Genomic DNA, 22,985 nt, shown 5'->3' on the forward strand with positions numbered 1-22,985 from the left:
ATTTTTATACATATAAATAAAGGGGAGTGGTGTTTTTTAGTAAGTGTTACGCAGGGAAATATCACTATCTATTCATTATTACCACGTCAACGGGTTTGTTTTTGAGAGTCCTGAAGCCAAATTCTTTGTTCCAACAGTTTGTGGAGGTTACAGAACCTGCAACATTATAGGGAAATTTGGAGCAATGAAAAAAGCTATATTTATGGATGGCTATCACTCATGCTGAAAGACAAATGATCCCTAAAGACAAATGACAATTTGTTCTAGCATGACCATATACTTCTTTTAAACCCTAAAAGAATGTCCTACTTATTTAAAGGGAAACTACAGTGCTGGGGAAACAAAGCTGTTTCCCTTGCACTATAGCTCCCTATAGTGCTTAACCCCTCCCTACACCCCCACGGTACTGAAGGGGTTAAAAACATATTCAGTCACTTACCTGTGTCCAGCATCGATGTCCCCCGGTGCTTGCTCGTGTCCGCCTGCGCTCCTTTCCTACCGACGTCATCAGGTGGGTGAGAACAAATGCGCATGCATTAGCCACTAGAGGAGGTGTTACCCCATAAAGGTAATTATTGCAGTTTATAAAAAAACTGCAATAATTCCCTTTCCATGGTTAAGGGTGCTGGTTCACTGCACCCAGACCACTTCAATGAGCTGAAGTGGTCTGGGTGCCTATAGTGTCCTTTTAAAATCAGCATCTTTAAAAACACTTGTGGGACAGTAGATTTCTGTCATACAGTGCATATAGGGTTACTCCAACCACCATGATCACTTTTGCTTCTGATCATAGTGGTTGGAGTCTGTATGTGCAGAGTTAAAGCACAACCACAACCTCCCTCCCCAGCTCAGAGCGCCTGCATTCTGTCTAAACCAGTGAAACAATCTAATCAAATGCTTCTCTTTTAAAATTACATTAAAGATGTACGATATGACATTACAAAAGCTAAATCCAGGCACAGTCAGGGCACACAATGCAAATGAGGAGACACAGAAACACTATTTCTTTGTGCTCACTGCCAAGTGCAATGGAGAGCTGATAACAATAAAAAAACACTAGAGTTCATAAGAATGACTGACCGGCAGCCAAGATGGAGCTGCCCAGTTGCAGAATAGAGAAGTGCAGGCTTCTAAATTCAATTTTATTTTTTTTATACCTCACAAATGCATATTTTTTTAATTTGTTATAGAGGAAAGTTTTTTTCTTTCCTTTTTCTTTTAACTGCATAATAATAAGCTAATATTAAATATATTTTAATTGATGACTTTTAGTTACATATTACTTATGTTTAACAAGTTCTCCTTCCATTTAGATCAGGGTGGGGGGGTAAAACTCCCAGCACAACAGATGCTGAATAAAGAATACAACTTCCAAAATTCTTGGAATACTAGAGGGACCAAGAATTGTACAAGTTGCAGTCCAAATTCGTCTGGTAGAACTGTGTTTCACAGCTCTGATAAGATATTAATTCTAGACACTTATTCAATTAGAGAGTGCTATGCCCATTTGTTTTGCAACACTTTTACATTCTCTAGCCCTAACCTGGGACTATCACCTCGAGCATTGCTTTCTCCACTGTCTGAAATGACGTAGCATGACCTGGTCATATGACATCATTCTACCAAGTCATTGAAGGACCTCTGCTCTCTGAGATACATTCATTGTCTTGGGCAAACAACACCAGGAATTAAAGGAGAATTAAGGTGCTGCTAGACAGAATTACGAGGAAATGGTAGGTATGTTTTAACTTCTATCAAGAGCAAGACAGAATTTTTGAAAACCATGCTAGCCATGGTAGACCTTGGCAACTACTTTGCCCATGTCCTGCCAAGCCCAATTAGTCATCACTGGTGTATGCAAAAGATGACTACAGTAGCTTTCGTAGAAAATGTTAAATTTAAAGTAATTGTGTTTTACTCCTTAACTGATAATCAACTTATCACAGCTAATGCCAATAAGATACAGGAAGATGGGAAACCTGACAGGACTTTATAATAAAATTGATCTAAGCAGGGTTTTTTTGCACATGATACAATGCGCTAGCAACCGTGACTCCTTAAGCTACTTGTCTTTTATCACTGTGCTAGAATAACTTAAGAGGCAATGGCTTTTTATACGGATGCAAACACAGACACTGTCTGCATGTTTACAATTTGCACTTAATGTAACATATCCTTGACAAATCAGTTTGAAATTCACACACTCTTTTTAACCCCTGGTCTATAGAAATGTTTTTTCCCCCCTTTCTTTCATTATACTAAAGACCCTTGTAAGTTGACATTCACCTGCACAGACTATTTTAGGGACACACACATTTTACAAACACCCACTGTTGTGATTGATAGATATATGCTACTTACAATGAAAGCTATTCAATATATGTTTCTTCCACAAGTGTATACATTTTAATTCTACAGAAGAACAATTAACCAGTCAGCTTGTGTGTTTTTTTTTCTCTCTACATCTATTTATACAAATTTCAATCAGTCTATCTCTATATCTAACAAAGATAATATATCACTAATATAGTTTGGATTATTCTACAAGACAGCATTCACAACCAAAAAGCAGAAAACTACAAGCATAACTTTGTACCACTTACCTTCTGCGTGTTCTGAAATCACTGATCATCTCTGTTCATCTTAGAATACAAGTCTGGAAATCACTTGTGAAACTTGATGTTTTTACTAAACTGGATTTGATTGCAAAACTATTTTAATCAATAACATTAATATTTAAAGATTGGAACATAATGTTTATCTTTCCGTCATGTGAATTGGAACTTATTATCGCTAAACCTGATTGATTTCAATTAAATGTTGCTCTAGGTAATTTTGTTTTCATTCAGTTCTGTAGGGTAAATGTGAGCTGGTGATTTCACTAACTAATACATTGTTCCACGATTAATACATTTACTTAACTCCACAATACTTCTCTTTCTTTTGAATTTACGCTCTTAAAATATAATAAATGAATGGAGGAGACTCTAGCTCTCCTAGAACTGGACTTTACTTTGTATCACCCTATGACATGAATAGCATCATACTTACCAATTGTCTCATTTTAAAAGGGACAGCCCCTATTATGGGCACAAATCTCTCTGTCCCTCTTTTCTATCCTAATGCTCCTCTATTGTTCTAAATTACATTTTAGTTGCATAAATTGTCATTATTAAGTCACCCAAAATTCTCAGAATAGCCCAACCTTGACAATATGCCCAATCACACCCCTAATATTAAAGTGTCCCTGTGTGTCCATTTAAAATGTTGGGAGGTGTAAGGCATGCAACAGAAAGTAAATTAACTTAATAAAGTTACTGGAGAGGAGGTATGGGTGAGACTTGATAGGTAAATGTGCACAAAGGCAATACATCAAATGTTTACATGAAATAATATTTAGTAATGTCTATTTACGTACTACCAGAATAAGGAGTTCATGGTTATTGACAAGAGAGAATTGTCTGGAATTTAAGTGAAGTTCAAAATAGCTCCATTAGAAAAATAGCTGACTTTTTACAGGCCAGATATTTGGTCTTAAATTTGAACTTCACTCTGGATTCCCAACAATTCTCTATTTAGTAAATAACCCTGTATATATCATTCATATCCTGAAAATATTAAGCATTCTATCTATCCATCTATTTCTCTCTCTCTCTCTATCTTTTTTTATTATTGTTATGGTACTCAGGTTGGATATTTTCATTTGTTTTTCTAATTTTATGTTTTTAAATGTAATAATAAGTACCTATCCCATGCCTTTATTAATGTAACTATTAATACATGTGTTTTACAAATGTGTTGAATTAACATATTTGTAAAATCCCATTATAAGATATCAATGCTGCCATGTCATCTATCATAAAGGGGTTAAATTACATGAAGATCTCATCAATCTTAAGATTTGTTTTTGAGTCTATCGTACTAGCAGTTTAACTATTGACTGACCAGGATGATGCACTTACTTTGAACCAGATTCAAATGGGAACATCATGTTAATTAGTAATAGCATATCCAATCTTAACCAGAATTACTTCCTGGTCTCGCTCCGGTTACTGTTTTAGTCTAACCACTGATACACTATGAAAGGTGCCAATTTTAGGCAGCCCTCCAACGTCTTTCCATTTAATGCCTGATCCTTGTTAAATCAGAAATGTTAAATCCGAAATGCTTCCTTGTAGTAGTGTCCTCCTAAACAGATAATACTTAGACGTGAAGAATAAATATCTTACATCATTTGACTAGGGTCTATTGGTTCACGAAAGGAAGGGTGCATGGCGTTTTACCGAAACAATATCATATTTCACAAAACCTCCATCCCCGACCCAACCCCTTGCATACAAATCTACATAGATGATACGAAAAAACAGGACTGTGTAGACAACAATTTTAAAGCCTAATACAGCTGAATTTTGTGTTTAATTGTGCTCAGTGGCTTTCCAAAATAATTTGCTTTGTGTACGTAAGGACAAAAGATTTCTGTGTAAGGCTCAACAGAGGTTAATCATGCATGGCAGGCAGCTGCACTGAGCCTGAAGAACAGACTTCTGGGTGGAAGAGAGAACTTTATACAGTCTGAATAAATCAGTACCTGTATCTTTTTGTTTACTCACTTGAGCACACACATATATATCCACACACTAAACATTGTTTTCCTCTATAATAATTAACCTTTCTAAGATTTCCATTTGATGAGAGTCAACTGTTCACTTGACTCATACTTCCTCTATCTTTCCCAGCTTAGTGCATTTTATTTTCCTACTTGAGGGAGGCTTGGTTTAAATGCCTGCTTTTTGTGCTTTGGGTGGACATCAATCAACGTGATGGTGGAAGCACTCCCGCCCACTTCAGAATGTACAACAGAACATTCTAAACTCTAGTCTACTGAATGGAATCCAAGATTGATAAACTTATATTTCAAATATTGCGTGCTAAAAATCTGGTTTGTTCAACAGGCCATTCCGGACTATGCAATCGACATTGTATTTAAGATATGAGTTTCGCAGTGCATGTTCACCACTGCAAGAAGATGGATTACATCTTAAAAAATACAGAGGATGCATCAATTAAATAAATCCGTTATTGGCACTGAAAACTAGGCTAGTGTAACGCACAAGGAGCAATTCTAAGGCAGTTTTAAAAGTACAGCAATCACCATGGAAACGGTGGTACAAAAAATTATTTAAGTGTTGTCATTGTATAATTTATAGTCAAATGCATTAACTGCGTTATCTACTTAACTTAATTTGTAACTATATAATAATAACAGGCTAATACCAATTAGTATGATATGATATTTGTGTCTGGATAATAATGTCTACAAATACTTGTCAACTTCTATATATAATTCAACCCTTAATAATGCTATTTGATTGGCCAGTTGAGCTTACTCAGTACCCTAACTGCCAATATCTTCATTTTACTATAGGTTACTAATGAAACGGCTGTGCAACACTGTGGCAGTGAGTCCAACGTAAATGTGCAGGATACGATCCATCACTATGTGGATCGGCTGTCCAACCTACTAATGATTTCTAATGTATAAAGTCACAATTTCTATCCAAGCAGAAAGTAAGGCATGTATTTTGTTGGTTCTCGAGAGGAAGGTAATATCACAAGCACAAGACCTATGATTGTGTCTGGGTTCAAATTCAATAGATCACGTTTGCATCGTTAATACAATCACAAATTGTATTACGCACTCCTTGTGATTGCAGTTTAGCAATCATAACGAAGGATAGACATCTGGAAAATAACAAATGTGTCTAGCTGTTTTTATTTTAATTTACTGCCAACAGCCAACCTGGATTTGATGTTGATTTTTATTCTTATGTCAGCGAATGCAACTGATACCAAGAAGGTGGGTACTCACGTGCATTCGTTGACTCTTCACAAAGCATAATATCAGCCAAATATCTAGGGAAGAATATGTATTTAGAAAGTACAAGTCTTATAAGTAAACTAGAAATAGGCTTTCTGTTATTAGGAGAAAGAACAGGTAGCTTTAACAGAAAACAATGTTAAAATTCTAGAAGTAACATTTTGGTACACATACAATTTTTGGTAATATTCTTCTTACCTCTGCTAGGCTATCAGTTTCTCAATTTCTATATCTGCCCATCTCTCTCTTACTATTAGAGCAGACATACTATTTTTGGCAATATACATTGCGAAAATTAAATGTCTGCCCTAATACTGACTTAGTTTTCCAGTAATATAATAATGTGTACATGTGTATATTATTAATCTATGGAACTAACTAATTATACTTAATGTATAAAAGCTTATGTAACTTTAAAAGAATCCAGTATTTAAAACCATATAAATATAAACATTTCATGCTTTTTACTTTTTTTTTTAAATGTCATAAGATCATAACATACATACAATACATTAGTATTTTTTTCATCAACCACTTTAAAAAGGATATTGCGCTTCCAGAATATGGAGAAATGTCGGACATATCTTGCATGTCTCCGCACTCCGACTTGATAAAGGACAAGGAGAGACCTTCCGTTGAGCTAGGAGGGTGCACTGGAGAACATGGGTGATGATTCATATGATGTGATGACATCTTGGTCCTCAGACTTGTAGTCTCCCTAGTTAAGTCTAGGGATTCAGGGGAGGCCCTGTCTTTGCTTTGAAAGGCTGAAGATGGGGCACCCAAAGGGTTTTGAAATGGGTAAGCCATGAGTGGAAGAGGGAAAGGGTGACGGAAAGAAGAGGAGGAGAAGCTTGCAGCTGCTGAGAGAGGGGACTGATGCAGTGAAGCATGATGACTACCAGGTGGTGGCACACTGGTAGATTGGTCATTAGAATTTTTGCGTACAACTAAGGGCAGTGCTTCTGTTTGGTCTGTAGAACTAGGCATCGGTACGTTGCCAAAAGTGTCCAGGGGATTTGGAATGATGACATCACCAAAGCACTGTGCATGATGGTTGGTGGTGTGGAAGTTGTGGCTTTCCCCATTGATTGCAAATCTTGCCTGAGGAATTTGGAGAGGTGGAAAGACCTGAGGGAGTTGGCGAATGGGCTTTGCCGAAAAAACCTTGACCACAGTGTCTACTACCTGTGACATGGCAGTATTTAGTTCTTGCTTAAGTGTTTCTGCCAAATGTTTGCTTTCAGGGTGGAAAATGTTATGCAAAGGATCTTTGTCTTTTGTTCCCTCTCTTTTCCCATGATTGTCTGGTGCCAGTTCGTGTTCCCTGACTAGGGCTCGGGCACGATTAATGAACTGCCCAGGGTCTATGTCAAACATTTCATTATCTGACCTGCCCACAGAATCCCGGGCTCTTCCATCTATGATCTCTGAGTGCATGCTGTCTTCAGACAGGTTGCCATCTTCATTATTTTCTGAATCGGTGCTATCGTAGATCTGGTAGAACTTCTCCTGCAGCTGGCGCAGCTGTTTCTGCATGTCTTCCAGCTGCTGTTTCAGCTGTCTACGCTCCTCTCTCTTCTGTTCTTTTCGAGCTGATACCAGATGCTGGAAACTCTGTTGCTGCTGCTGCTGAGGCAGCTTTTGCTTGCGCTTGTTTTCTCTATAGCTTTCTCGGGGGCTTATAGACCGGGGGGCTCCCTCTCTTTCATTTTCATTGCCCCTCAATGGCACATTTGGGGAATGGCTCATACCTCTAATTATATTTTCAACCCGGGCACGCTTTGCTCTCAGGTGCTCATCACACAACCGATCCATATCAAACTGGCTCATCGTAGGCCTGCCAAAAGGGGAAAGACACTCTTGGGGACTGTCTCTTGAAGAGTTGCTGCATACATCCTCCTGATGTATCTCCGAGCCTGTGCTGGAAAGCCCACTGGCTTGGAAACTGGGCTCTGTGCCACCATGTTTGTTCATGTTATTTTTCAACAGCTGGGAAATTATGGTTGCTCCTGGAAAAGGCATCATGGCATCTTCATAGGAGTTCGCCCTCTTCAGCAGCTTGCGGAGTACATTTGACTTTTCCCCATCTGCATGCTGTACCACGGAATACTCAACATCCTGCTCGGAACCTTGGGAATTCATGGCACTGAAAAAGGTTGCTCTTGCTTTAGCAAAAAATGCAGATGCTGTCCCTACAGTCCTTTTCACTCCAATGTCAACTCTTCTTCTCTTGGTTTGCCTGCTTAAGAGGGCTGCGCTGTCATGGTCAGGCATCACTGGTCTGTTATTGTGTCATCTTCAAAAGCTTGTCAGCTGGGCACAGCTCGAGAATCCTGGGACCCTGGCCAACAGAACAAAAGGACTGATGAATCATTTTCTTTAAATTTCTCCAAATTTCCTGACCTCAATCCTGAATAAAATGCAAAATGCATAGGCTCTGGGATTTATGACACATTACAATTATTACAATTTATTATGCACTCTGCTTGAAACAAAACATTTTTAAATATTTCTGCTTCACTGCTTTAAGATGGATTAAGATTTACACACAACCCCCTTCCCCAGAACACACAAACACACAAAATAAATATAAAAAAAGCAAAAGCATAAAAACTACTTAAGTACAAGTAAAATGATTGTATTTCTCAAATGTTCTCAAACTGATAGCGTTTATCTCTGCAGATTGTAAGAGCACAGCAAAAGAAAAACAAATGATTAAATTTGGCCAGATAATGCTAAGAAAGATGAAAAAAAATCCAATTTGGAAGGTTTATCTTTGAAATAAGAAGCATAATATACATTTTAAAAAAATGTAAAGTATTCCAGGAAAAAAAAATGGATATAGTTAACCTTACAGAAATTTTAGAGGCAGATGTTTTATGGTTCTACAATAACGGACAATGTTTTGTACAAAAAGCACTATTTAACACTGGGGAAGTATCAATATAAAGCACAATTATTAAAAATAAGGAAACAAAATCCAAGGACTAAATTTTGGCATGGCCTATGGCTCCCTTCATTTTAGTCTGCCAAAGGAAACTTGCACTGCCCAAAGAGGTGCCATGCAAAACCACTAGAAGTGCAAGCAAGAGTAGGCAGTCAAGGACTAATAGAGGTTTAATCCTAAATGGTTATTGGGCCAGAAGTGGCCTGTCTCTGATTAAGAGAAGCAGTTCTACTGCCCTAGGGAGATTGATTTATCTAGATAATCCTAATACTCCATGCAATATCTAGTAAATTGAGAGGACTACATGGCCAACTATACACATAGTTGGGTGTTTAACCCCAAATGTGAAGATGTAAACCATGGTATCCGGTACATGGTGTGATAGCAAGTCTGCTGAGAAAAGGGATCTAGAAATGCACATTACACATGAGCAACGTCTGCACTATTAGCAGGATGTTTCCCGTAACAGTAACAGAAAAACCCGTAGGTTTCTCAATCCTTCAACACGATTTTTCCTATAAAGGTTACTGCTGGCCAGTAAGTGTTTCTTCCTTCAACTTGCTCTGAATGCCAAGTGACATAATTTTATCTATGCCTGCATCTGGTTTCCTGTGGCATGTATCGCCAAAGCAGAAAACCATGTACGGCAAACATGAAATAACCGCGGTACAATGATGTTCTGACTTTCTTCCCAAGTGTCATTGCTTTTCCCTGAATTCCATCTAAGAAAGATTATAATGATTTATTTCTCAAAAAGAACAATCTAAATGTTACTGGTGACGGTTTAACTTATGAGGAAACTATAAGGTTTCCCTTTTTTCCATGGAGATAAAAATTGAGCTTAGTTAAAAAAAAAGGGGGGGGGGGATGAGAATCTTTCATGCCATGTTTATCTGATACTAAACTATGCATTTGCTTAACAGAGCACATCTTTACAATCACAGGGTACATTGCCAAAGGCAGCATGCAGACTTTTTTGGAATGTGTCCCATCTCTTTTCGGTTCACCTGTAAAAACATCTACGTGCTCCCTAGGACTGCATCTGTGGCTAGTTTTAAAAGATGACTATTCATGCAAAAAGGCATAATTTCAGCATGACAAAACCGTCAAATTTAGGATATTATTAAGCAGAGCTTACACAGATGGATTGTGAACACACACACATATATATATATAATACAAGTAAAGGAAGAAAATGCTGGCTGTAAAATCGTGTATCAGAAGAAAACTATCTCAAGGCTATGGTCAGATCTCTATCCTAAGAGGAACATAATACTTGTATATATTTCTGTCATTTTAAGAAGAAAAAAAAAGTACGAAATTTCTCCTTAAAAACAAACCCAACATCTCTAAAAGGATAGTCTGTGTCATTATAGGGTACACTGGACACTACTTTGGTAAAAAAAAAAAAAATGAAAAAATTGTGGAACAAATCGAGAGTTTGTCTTTGTGAGGTAAAGTATCACATTTTAATTGTCCATGTAGGCCCATGAAGTCCCATTTGTGATCACTAATAAATACAAAGTCTATGGAAAACTGTTTTTGATTCACTCAAAAGACCTGGGGATTTATTCACTAAATGGCAACTTGTGGTAAATTGACTAATAAAACTTTGAGCATAATAGCTACTTTGGATCAGTTTTGTATCACCGAAAAATTTTTTTAATGTCCAAAATTTTGACTGGAATCTTGCAATTCAGTTGTCGACTGCCCACAATTCAACATTTAGTAAATCAATCCTCTTAGTTTGATCCATTCCTCCTAATCTCCATGCATTCTAAATATAACAGTTGGGAGCTTCAGAATATGTAATATCTACATAATACATAAAATAAAGCGATTTTGACGTATATAAACTTCTAGCCATGCAAGCACATATTTGTGCTTGATGCTTATTCACTAAACTTGCTGCTTAACTAAAAATCGAACATGCAAATTAAACAAGGAAAATTCACGCTCCAACAGCTACAAGGGAGGAGAATTCTTCCAGCTCAATTCACTTGGATTTTATTTGCCAAACTAAATTTTAAATTCACTAAAATGTACAGTTCAGCGAATAAACCTTTAAAAGTTATAAAGCTTAATTTAAAAAAAATTAAAAAAATAACACACAATTTTCCCTTTTAGCAAAAGGCGTTTGAAACAACTAATTGTCGAAATTCAAGAAATCTGGAGGTTAACGTACAAATGATAGCACCAAAGATGGAATGAGATCCTTCCTGCAAACCTCTCATATGCAAATTTGCATTTATTAAAAAGTTTTCTGGTAAAAAATGTCATAAATTAATACAAAATATGTGTCCTTGCCAAATATGTACCACTGTAATCTTCTTTAAATCTACGACATTATTTAAATTAATTTGGCTTGATTTATTCCTGATCTGCAGCTGTTAGTCTAGGCTAAATTGATACTCCAGTTTGTTACAAGACATTTCTAAGTCTGTTGATCAGTGCTGATGATATGAAAAATAATAACGTAAAAGTTGATTTTACCTCTCAGATAAGGGCAACAATGTTTAAAACACACCAGTGCCCAATATCGAATTGAGAACATTGTAAAGTTTCAATGTAACTATCCTCACTTGTTAATTTACAACGAACAATTTGAGACAGGCTTTTAAACAATGTTGGATTTTTGACACTCATTTTAATAGGCGTAAATATATTAGCAAGAATAGAAGAATTATCTGAAAATTCAAGTTCAAAGATAGACTGTTATTTGAAAAAAAATACATTTCTTGAAATGCAAGGTATATTTAAATAAATATATATAGCTGGGCATTTTATTTGCATAAAACATATGTTCAATTATGGGGGGGATAAACTAAAAGTGAAAAATTAAAAATAGAAAATTCAGGTTTTACCCTATTTTACAGCATTATTGACAGGATAAAGTAAGGTCACTAAAATAAATAATTAAATTAAACAGCATTTCTGCAACTTTATACAATTACAATAACTATTTTGCCATGAATTTGTAGTGTTTTTTTTTTTGTTTTTTTTTTTAATACAGAGTAAAAGTTCCTTTCTTTTTTTTTTTTTTAGGAAAATAAACTACTGCTATCTATTCAAAAATATGGCTTTAAGCATATTCAATGATCTTAAATTTGTTTGATGTTAAAATGTACGGGCTGTTTCAGATTTGGGCATTGGTGTGTTTAACGATAATTCTCAATCTGTTTTCAGGAAGATAATCTTTGGCGTAGGGGATAGCATAGAGTTGTAAATAAGTGCATACCACAAAACCGTTTTTACCTGGTCGATTATGCACTGCTATCAGTAGCCATCTGTGTGTTATAACTTAATAGAGGCAAGGTTGGTTTATTCCCTAAACAGTCAGTCATAGTGAATTGAGAATCAAAAAGCAAAATTCAAGTTAAAATAGCCAAGTCTATACCTGAGTTGAAGACTTTTTTTTTTTAAACAAATCAGTTATTGTTGCTTAAATTTTGAAATTCACTTTTCAATTCGCTATAAGATTCTGTTTTTAGTGATTAAATATCAAGGTAGTTTTTCTAGTTTGTTCACAGCAAAGCGTGTTCCCCCAAATTTTAGAACTAAACTTACACCAAGTCGCAAAAAAACGCAGATGAACGTAAACAGCAATTACAACATGTATACATTTCGTATTATATGTACTTGCTGAAATTGTGTAGTCGTTACCTACAAGAATGTTTTGTGTACAAATTAACACATCATTCTATACTGGAAAAGGCAATGCTTTTTTAGCTGTGATGTTTAGTTATCTAAGAGCCTGATCTCAATGGGGTGTCCCTCAAACTATGATGACGGATGTATAGGTGGCCTCTAAAAAGCACTGCACACACCCAGCGTTGAAGGAGTTAAACAACTAGACAGTTTTGCATAAAATTACAGAGTACCTGGGGACAAAAGTTTCACCAAAAACAGGAGTATGACTAATTGAACTTTTAATGTCTATTACTTTAGAGGTGTTGTTGTGTCTAGTCTAGTGATGATTAGTACATAGCTTTGGCTACCCCCTGGGGTCATTATATATATGTTGCTTAAACAACAAAAAACAGGCCCCAAGTTTAAAATGTGCATAGAGCTTAACGAAAATGTATCATTAGTTTAAAATGTTAGTTTGCATTATAACCTCTGACATCAATGGAGAACGAATTGTACGTTGTCACACCTAGCGTGGAAAGGCCGTTTTAAGTGTCAGGTGGGCTTTCCTATGCTTAAATAAAAGCTAACTTCTTCATATAAGAGAAACAGAATGGGTTAAGGCGCTGAGGACAATCTTGAACTGTAACTACTGGGTCTGCCAGATGGAATCATTAACACAGGCATAATAAAAGACATAAAGGCTATTCTGCTTGGCGATTTTTGACATCTTTATATCTAAAGTTCCTTCATTTATCATTAATAAAAAGCAGAAGTATATATGTACGAAAGGGCAGAGAAGTAAAAGGTGGAACTACCATAGATAAGAATTTAAAGGATGACATAGATATCACAACTCAAAGGTAAAGTCGAAAAAGAAAAATGCACACCTTTTGCCTGTACAAAAAAGGGACACCCCAGCAGCACTATACTACAGAAGGGTGCCTTAATCTGACATGCATTCTGAATACACCTGTGCAAAGTATTTTCTACATTTTAACCACAAATATACTCATAATCATCTCTTTGTAAAAATAGAACCCTATGTTTGGAAGACACTTAATTATTTCTAATTGATGGAGAGAAAATGATCCCTTACTTTTGTAAAACAGAAAATGTCAGACAGACAGACAGATAGATAGACAGATAGATAGATAGATAGATGGACAGAACGAGTAAGACAGGGAATTTGAGACAGATGGATAGATTGACAGCCTAGAAGAGGCTGGGAAAATATAACCAAAAATCATTAGTAAGTGGAAATGTTGTGAGTCAGGAGGGAAAAAGTTGTTTTACTTCCAAGAGTCACACATAAAGAACATCATAATGCACTTGACTTCTCAATTCTTATAGAGAAAGATCAGTGGAAATGTTATACATATATAAATATTTAGATAGATGTCTGTTTACTAAATGGTCAACTGACATCCGACTACAAAACGTAGGTCGTTATAGACAGGCTATTGACTCTTTAAGTTGTCATTTTCCAAGTCGGCTTGCCGTTTAGTGAACACGTCACTTCGCGAAAATAAAGTCATCATAAGGTGGACTAACTTTTGTTTTAACCAAAAACAGGGAATTTTTTGAAAATAGTGGTGGCATAAGGTGGACTAACTTCTGGGAAACATTCACAGGCTGATGGGTTAGAAATGAAGAAATGTACATTTTGACTAAACAAGAAGAAACAAGACTAAAGAAGTGATCAGGTCCCATGGACCAAGCCAAAAGAAAAAATAAATGAACTCGTTCCGGATGCACCTTTGTGATGGCAGGTAATAAGACGGCTTCTAACACAAAACATATGCTTCCACTTATAAATCTGCTATCAGGTAAAAGCAATATTTCCCCTTACTTTGTCTAACACGTCGATTAATAATGCAACCTGTATTTAGTATGCAAATAGGGTTTATACAAAACATCTCACCAGGTATAATTTGACCGTCTCTGTTGTTCGGGCTTTCCTTATCTATGAGCTGGCCATAAATGCATAAACCTCTCAACAATAGCCGGCTGGTAAGATTCTGCTGAACGAAAACTTGCACCTGTCTTTCTTGACACAACGCACCTGTCTGGCGTTAACCATGCGTGTTCTGTTTTGGTCTTACAATAGCTATCCAGACACAGAAGGGAGCGGGAGACAAATAATAAAGATTAAAAAAAAAAAAGAAAGGATATGAAAAGCAAATCTTTTATAGCAGACCAGTCATCGTCTGCCTTAAAAGTTAACTGTTTGATGCAAATATCCCTAAAAAGTACAAATTACAAAAATAATAATAAATTAAAATAATAACGAGGCTAGGGGAAATGCACACTATAAATGACAACTGCTTGGACTGGTTTGCACGCAGTGATGCTGGGTGCATCCCTTGCCAAACTCCCCCCCAGAAAAAGGAAAAAATATGCTTTCAAAATTCAGCACTACGAGATTTCTAGTGTAAGCAGAAGCATGTGCTTTCTCTGTGACTTGCAAACATTACTGCTAGAAGCGTACAGATCTTGCTACACTATGGAGACAGATCTAACACAGGCTATCCAAACAAGGCTTTTCATTTTAGATCAATTTGTGAAACTTCAAAGATCAACTACAAAATCCTTCTTCCTCTTCAGATACAAGGCATTGAGAGCTATGAAATATGGCAAAATAATGCTATCAGCATTTAAAGGGAAGAAGAGAGTTACCATAGTCTTAATAAGAAGAAATGTTCTTTTACATATTTTTTTTGAAAACTTGGGAATCTGCTAAGAGCGATATAAGGGGCAATACGCTATATTTCTTAAGAATAAACAGATTGACAGGTTTATATTAAGATCTCCTCCACACACTTTTTATCTTAGTGAAAGAAATAAACCAAAATTATAATAATATCTGACAGTTTTTTTTTCCTGGAATGAGAAATTATAAAAAAAGGGAACTATCTATTCAAATGAGAAGCAAATTAAGCAGACGAAAAAAAAATAGGATCTTTACAGACACGACAAAAGAAAAACAAAAAACTAAAGATTAAATCAGGCGTTAAAAAGGTGAAAAAAAAAACAGTTACTACTACATAGAACAAAACTAGCAGTCAAATAGCACATTAAGCATCCTTAAACATTTACCATTATCCTAACAAGGATCAGCATCACTGCTCAAACGAAGTTCTTATTACTCCAACACGAAAAAAACCCACACTGTTCTGAACAAATACGTTTAAAGTTTAAGTGCTGATAAAAAATCATAAAGTCTGTGATAAAAAAAAAGGCAAAAAAAAAAAAAAGCAGAGCCTTAGGATGCAATTTAGCAAAGTTATTTGAAATAAAAACTAATGCTGAAGGGTATACTTACTCAGAGAAAGCGTTGAAACTGATCCGTTTTGCCAGCGAAAGACAGAAAACACAGAGCTTGGAATATGTGCTGATGTATTGTACAATTTGACAAGGGAGGGAGTATGTGTGTGCCTCTGAATGACTAAGGGACACAGAGTATGCGTGAGTGTATGTGTGTGTGTATGTGTGTGTGCGAATCTGACAGAGAGCAGGCTGGAGACTGAGTGGAGAGAGACAGAGACTCAGAGAGAGAGAGAGAGAGAGGGGAAGAGGGAGAGAGATCTTTTGTGCTGTTCTCTTATGCCTGGCAGTAATTGTATTATCCTAGCAGGCAGAGCAGCTCAGCTGAGGCTCCACACTACAACAAGATTTACTTTAAGACACAGCTGGAGGAAACAGGAAGACTGAACGTCACACTCTGACTGACGTAACGGAGGCAGATTACACCAATCAGGAGACAACTTCAGATGCAAGGGGGGATAGTTAACAGTCAACTTGGAGAAGGAAAAAAAAAAGAGAGAGAGAAATCAGAAGGGTACAGAAAAAAAGGAGGAGTCCTATCAAAGCTCGTTGTTGACGGAAAAGGACTTCTTTTATCACCTATTTGGGATTTACGCCTCGCCGAGATGCTACAGAAAAAAAGAAGGCGACTTTCGCAATGTCAGCATCTTGTGGGGTTAAGCCGGGGTGGGGGAGGTGGGCAAACTTCCACTACTTTGTACAAAAGTTCAGATTGGTACCTTCATGGAAGCATCAATGGAACTCTTGTCTGAGCGACTTGCTGGAAATTAAGTGTTACACATATATATCGACTATATTGTATGGAGATGCGCTGCCCATGCATTGTGCTATTAAGGGGGATGCGAGGTTTTTCAGTAGCAGAGATTCGTCTAAATACAACACACATATCAAGAGCAGACAGATAGTCAGACGACAAATTGGGATGAACAATGAGCCAACCTCGCTAAATTACACGTATGGTTAATTCTATCCAGAGCTTACATTGAATTTAATATGTGTTTTGTTTATTTCACAAATAATAATGTTAGGAGTTTCTAAGAAAAAACATGATCACTGTTTTAAAAAAAAAAAAAAAAAAGAGTGAATGATTCAATCCATCCTTTAAACATCATGCCTGAATTTGATTTGTGCGTTATCTTGTGAAATGCCAGAGGGATTTCTATTACAACCCTCTGGCAGTCAGTGGGTTAATCATGACCTTGACCTACTTAGAAAATTGGCTCTAAACTGCAGGATAACCCACTACAAATAACATACTACAATGCACTGCTGTTACAGTTTCCGATACGCGCACCAATTAACTGCACTTTATATCTCCTATATTAATAACACAAAATGTTACAAGCAGAAGAAATCAGTAACTGTGATATGCATCGACGATAAATATTAGAAACTATATTAAATGTTAATCTTTTTTTTATTTTTTTTATTCTGGGTTGGCATTTACAATTTTAAGCCATCACTTTCGATAACATTTTTAAATTTGAGATTGTTTATTCTTTATATTCAGATAAACTGAAGTTTAGGCAACACCACTGTTTACTAAATGAAAATTAAGTCATCATGAAATGTGTTTTTTCTTTGTCTTCTGAGTTTAAACGTTGAACCTCTTAATGCTTATGTATCAATCGTATTATTTTAATTAAAATCTACACCACTGTTTAAAGTGAATATACACCTAAGTGTCCTATTCAAGTAACTGCATCTCATTGAGTCTATACATTTTGCTAGTGAATTTGCCAGCAAGTGAAGTGATACAACTAAGTATATATCATTTACCAGAAGTTTAGTTCTGAGTCTGTCGAGTGACATGTGGGCACACAAGGACATAACTGCAATGCTTGCAATCCTGAACAATTCCATCGTTGCATAGGTATAAACTAGAAACTTCAATATTAATGGGTCACTCCAAAGTATATAATCATCTGTGGCATCTCAATAGGAAGCCTTGTGCAATTATTTTTCAATGAATGAGATGCCACTTGCATTGTAGGGATTTAGAGTAAAGAACTGTGGGAAATATAAATGGCAACCAGGATCCTTAACTTCTGCTTTTAAGTCAGAGACATTATAAACATGTAAGGATCTTTCTAGTTACCGTATTTCTGTTTTCTACAGGATCTGACAAATTTTGAACACACATATAAAGCCAAGAACTGTATTTTAACGCACACTTTAATACATTTGCAGACTCAGGAATGCTTCTATAAATAAAATATCCTCTATAAATTTGCAGAAGTCATTGACGAGCACTATCAAAAGATGAAATGTTATTACTTGATGTAAACCCATGTCAAATTTACATGACAGGTGCTCTGTAACCCACTGAGAATTCCTGTGCCAGGCAGAACCGTTTAACTGATCATATCCTAACTTATTAGCTCCACTTCACATCACTGAAGCTGTTTCCCAAGAAGCACTGACTACAACAAGTGAAACAATTCCTCCGTCACATAGGAGCCACTAATATTCTATAGGAATTAACAGGAACAATATGCAAAACTCTGCCCGAGAAGCACGTTATATCCAGAATATAATGCAAGTGTGCTCTCTTGTAACAGTGTATCCTTTATGTGCTATCACCATTGCTTGCTGTTCCTTTTCCTATTGTGTTTAGAATGGCAAGTTTATCCAATAATAAGTCATCTGTGTCTTACAACTGATGTCAACACAGGAAAAGCACAAAATCAGTGAAAACTGGCTTTTCTGGGCAGTGAAATATATATATATATATAATAGTAATCTGGTGACCACGTACTTCATCACAATGTCTGTCAATGTCAGATTAGAAATAACAAGAGATTTAGTACAAGCAAACTAGACTGCCACATCAATCTGTACATACATGTTTGGGTTAACAATTAGCCGAAAGGGGAAGTTATCTGCAGATCTATTGGTACAGGGAACACTAATAATGGCATGTTAAAAAGTAGAGGCTGTAGGTGGGCTGCTTCAAGCAGTAGCCAGTCCAGGAATGGCTAACAAGCACTGTGCCATGTGCGACTAAAAATAAAATAGTAATTTATACATAACATCAGCTTGTAATTCTATTGTGTAAATAAACAGTATAATCATTGACAAATCCCGAGAGACAGAATCATTAACAAATCCCAGGAGTCTCATAGAGATATTACTATGTAGATATCATTTTGGCACAACATTTAGATTGGCTCTTTCTTAACCTCTTGGCTACTGAATACTTTGCAATAAAACAAAATAAAGCAAAAAACAAACAAACAAAAACAAAAAAAACAACACATATCAGAATACCTGGTCATTGACGATAATGTGTGCCATTAGATTGAAGTATGGAATGAGTTACTGTCAGATGCAATTTTTACAAAAAAATAGTTCATGTGTATACTGCTGTTCTGCGACACAAAGTGTAATATTTAAAGATTTTTATTTTTTTTGTAGTTAGGTAGTCATAATGTTTTTGTTTGCTACAGTTTACTATTGTATATTAAAGAGCATTTAGGGCTGTTATTGCAGCCTGCACATAAGCCCTTGCATGTGCCCAGAACCTTCCTTTTTCACAAGCTTTAAGGCTTCTGTACAGTGCAGTGAGGTGTAGGAAGTATACATTAAAGATAAAGCTCCCCAAATAAAGGGAAAACACTTTCATGCTTTATCGGTAATGTATATCTAATTATAAGGGTTAAGCCCAAGGTAGTGCTGGTACTACCTGAACTGACATACCACTGTGGTTATTTTTTTCATTTTGAGTGGGAAATTCTTGTGATTTGATAATGTTAAGAAAGTAGGCAATGTCAAATATAGTCCCTCTGCATGAGGCAAAGAGTGTGATTGGAGAAATTAATTTCTCACCAGGTGGAATCAGTGACAAGCATTACGGATGGGAAGTTTTTTATTTTACTCTGTGGACACAGCAATAGTTTAAATTGGCACCTTATAACAAGCAAGTAAAACCACATGTTAATGCCACGTGTTAATAGTGTTGAGGGCTGACTTCACAGCTTCTACAGCCAAGCAAAAATTTGGAACCATTGGGTTTATGCAATAAACGCCAAATTGTTGCGAAATAGTATTAGTAGAGTTTATATAGCACCACCATATTCCACAGCGGGTTACTGCTCAAACAAGCTTACAGTCAATGAGGTAGGTGGCTACATGGTGTATGGTGTCTTGCCCAGTGACTCTTACTAGTGAGGTGACCTTAGCAGGATTCAAACCAAGCTGGACAATTTAAGGAAAAGGTACTGATTTTGAAAAATTCCAAAAAAGGCTCATTTTGAAATATTCACTTTTTTATTCCCTAAAACATGATGTTTAATAAATAAATCTCCACAATGTGCTACTTCCAAACATCACCCTGAGCTCCCAACAAACTTGAGAAAACTGCTGTGTTTAGGGAATGTAGCGGAACTGATAATTATTTCATTGGTGCGCACTATGCGCGCAAAATTAACTACTGCAATACAATGTGTGTGCCATAATGCTGTTGAAAATCAATATACACTGGAAGAAATCACACCTAACATGCCTGCACGTAAAAAAAAAATAAATAATAATAATAATTTAAAAAAAGTATTTTAAACGCTTCATCTGAAATAAATGTTGGATTTTATTTTTTAATAATCAATATTTTTGTGTTCTAACCCATATTCAAACAAGCAGGGCCTGGCTACTAAAATCTGAAAATATTTATTTTTTAAACAGAGTTACACACAATATCGTCTCTTTCTATTACTGTCAAAAAATCGGTGGAATCAGAGGCAAGTTAAGTATTCACTAATTTATGACATATATATTAACTTGGTTTTCTAGGGAAAGTTGTGATAAATGGGGGTGGGGGGGGACCCATGTGGGGATTTGATTAACCATTTAAATGCCGCAGTAACTAGCACATAGTTAAACCGATTGAAAATGTACAGAATTTGTACAGTCCTTTTGCTTTGTGTATTTGTTTTTGTCGTCTGAATCTGTTTTAAATATGTATGTATGTATCACCGCAAAGCAGGTTAATTGTATACATGTATATACATGCACACATAGCTGCATAAATGCAAGTGTGAAGGAAAAAAAAAGCTACATTTAAATTAAATACTAACAGTGTCATTCACTAAAGCAAGAATTGCTAGGAATTTAAAGTGATTTTTTTATAAATGTTGTCCAAAAAAAAGCCAAACTTGAAAATGTTACTGACTTGGAAAATTTCTATAATTTTGCCTATAGTTGAGATTCACTTTGAATCCCCCAGCAATTCTCATTTTAGTGGATAACCCTGACATTTTCCTGGCTCTACCCCTTTTTGCTGACATCAGCAGCCATGGAGGGTGTGCTTTCCAACTAGATTAATAGATAGGATGCAACATGCGTTCAGTTCTCAACGCGTCTATCATAGGGAATGCACTAAGAGTGCCCCTCTCCCCGTTTTATTGAATAGGTAACGTTAGTAAAAGATATTGTTGAATCTCTGATTAAAACTGTAATTGCTGATTAATGGAGCGCTTTAAAATCAAAATTTTACTAGTTTCTTTGCATGCGTTTTTATAAAATGGCTACCTATATTTGCAAACCTTCTTTTACTGGTCGCCATTGTTCCCTCAATGCTGCCATCCTATCGGAGGCGGTTACATACCCAATCCAAGATCACTATGCTTGTCTGGTCCTATTGAGCATTAATAAAAAGTCAGTGTCTTGCGTTATTGCATTGAGACCTTCCCACAGCAATTATAATGGCTAGACAACTCTTCTATTCTCTAACCTGTTCTCATTGCCATCATTAGAATGCTACCTGTCACCGCCCCATTAATGCTTGTTAGAAACAGGATTGCAGAGAGATCTTAGGACGGGTAAGAGGTGCTTCTGACCACGGATCACATAAAAAGGCAGGGCTCACGAAGCTAAGCGACCAAGTCTCTGCTGAAAAAAAGTAGTTGTCTCAATATAGAGAATAATTTGAAAAAAACACGTAGGCTAAAATAAAAATGCACTGTATTGTAAACACAACAACATGGCAATTACAGTGTACCTTTAAAAATCACAGGTGTGATTATTTTCAATTACCACTCTACGTAATCTGACACTTAGGACCAAACTCATCACACAAGGGATCATGCAAAAAGTACCGTGCTTTTTGTATTTTTATTTTATGCCAGTGCCGACCGAATGCATTAATTGTTTTGTTTTTTTTCTTTCAAAAATTTTAAATCCGCATACAATAAAACAGCTACCAATTCCAAAAGCTACTGCTCTGTGAAAAGGGCAAACAGACTGCTTAATATAATGTTTGTTTGTAGAACTGCACGGCTTTGCACACGTGCACATTTAGAAACCCTTATGTGGTTACATTTATTAAAAAAAAGTTAAGACGACAAGTAAAAAAGAATGAAAGCTCTGGAAAGCTGTGTTCATTCATTTTTTGATGAAACTTGCCAAGTAGCTCTCTGTATGCATACCTGTGCAACTATATCATTTTAATCCAAACCTGTGGTGCGTTAATCCCGCGAGAGTTCAGGGTTACTCCCCAGCAATCTCTCTCAATTCCTGGTTGTTGACAACATTTCTGAAGAAAGATAAAGTGTATAAAAGGTTGCTCTGTTAGGTGAGAATAGTTTACTACCTTATTTCCATAAAGCATTATACAATAGAGGTAAACCACGTTAAACTGTTACAAAGGAACGAGATCTCAAATATTACATAGAAATTCCACTTTTTGCTGTATTCAGGAAAAAAAGCATTTGACCTTTAACATCCAGTCACCAAGGGGCATGTGAGCAAAGCCATTCTGAGATGGCATTAACGAGATTAATACTGATTAATTAAAGCAATGTAAACCAGTCATTCTTATAACATTTGATTAAATATTCCTTGGTTTAAAAAAGCAGCTGGTGTAATTGGTGTTTTTGACAGTAGAGAGCTCTGTGCTGCAAATCTGACTCGCAATGTGCAAACTATTTCTGAGATTCGGACATGAAACACTGTAATTGCAGTTCATTGTTCAGGGATTTAGAACAGTATATATCGTAAACTTTGTGCTCTGAGCAAATTGTACTATTTAGAATTTTTACTTATATCAGAAAAAAACTGTATTTTTTTTGTCATTAAAAATCTTCAGAACACAGTTTGCAACAGAGATTTATAGCTGCAAGGCCATTGAAAACACCAAGGTTAAATGAAAAAAAGTATATGTTTTTAGTAGCTCTTTAAAGAGCATTGAGGAAAACAGACATTTCTCCT

The 22,985-nt window shown here is 36.1% G+C and overlaps 1 protein-coding gene across 1 annotated transcript in view; it reads right to left on the minus strand.

The window, feature by feature from the left end:
* The window catches only part of PROX1 (prospero homeobox 1), a 63,228-nt gene extending 47,093 nt beyond the window's left edge, over positions 1–16,135 (minus strand). The window contains exons 1-2 of the mRNA XM_063443839.1: positions 15,781–16,135; positions 6,433–8,222 (exon numbers count right to left, since the gene is read on the minus strand). Coding sequence (XP_063299909.1) covers positions 6,433–8,155 — 1,723 coding nt within the window. The 5' untranslated portion in view covers positions 8,156–8,222; positions 15,781–16,135. The remainder of the gene's footprint in view (positions 1–6,432; positions 8,223–15,780) is intronic.
* Positions 16,136–22,985: the final 6,850 nt, after the last annotated feature.

This window comes from Pelobates fuscus, chromosome 2, assembly GCF_036172605.1.
Source record: "Pelobates fuscus isolate aPelFus1 chromosome 2, aPelFus1.pri, whole genome shotgun sequence".
NCBI classification, from domain to species: Eukaryota; Metazoa; Chordata; class Amphibia; order Anura; family Pelobatidae; genus Pelobates; species Pelobates fuscus.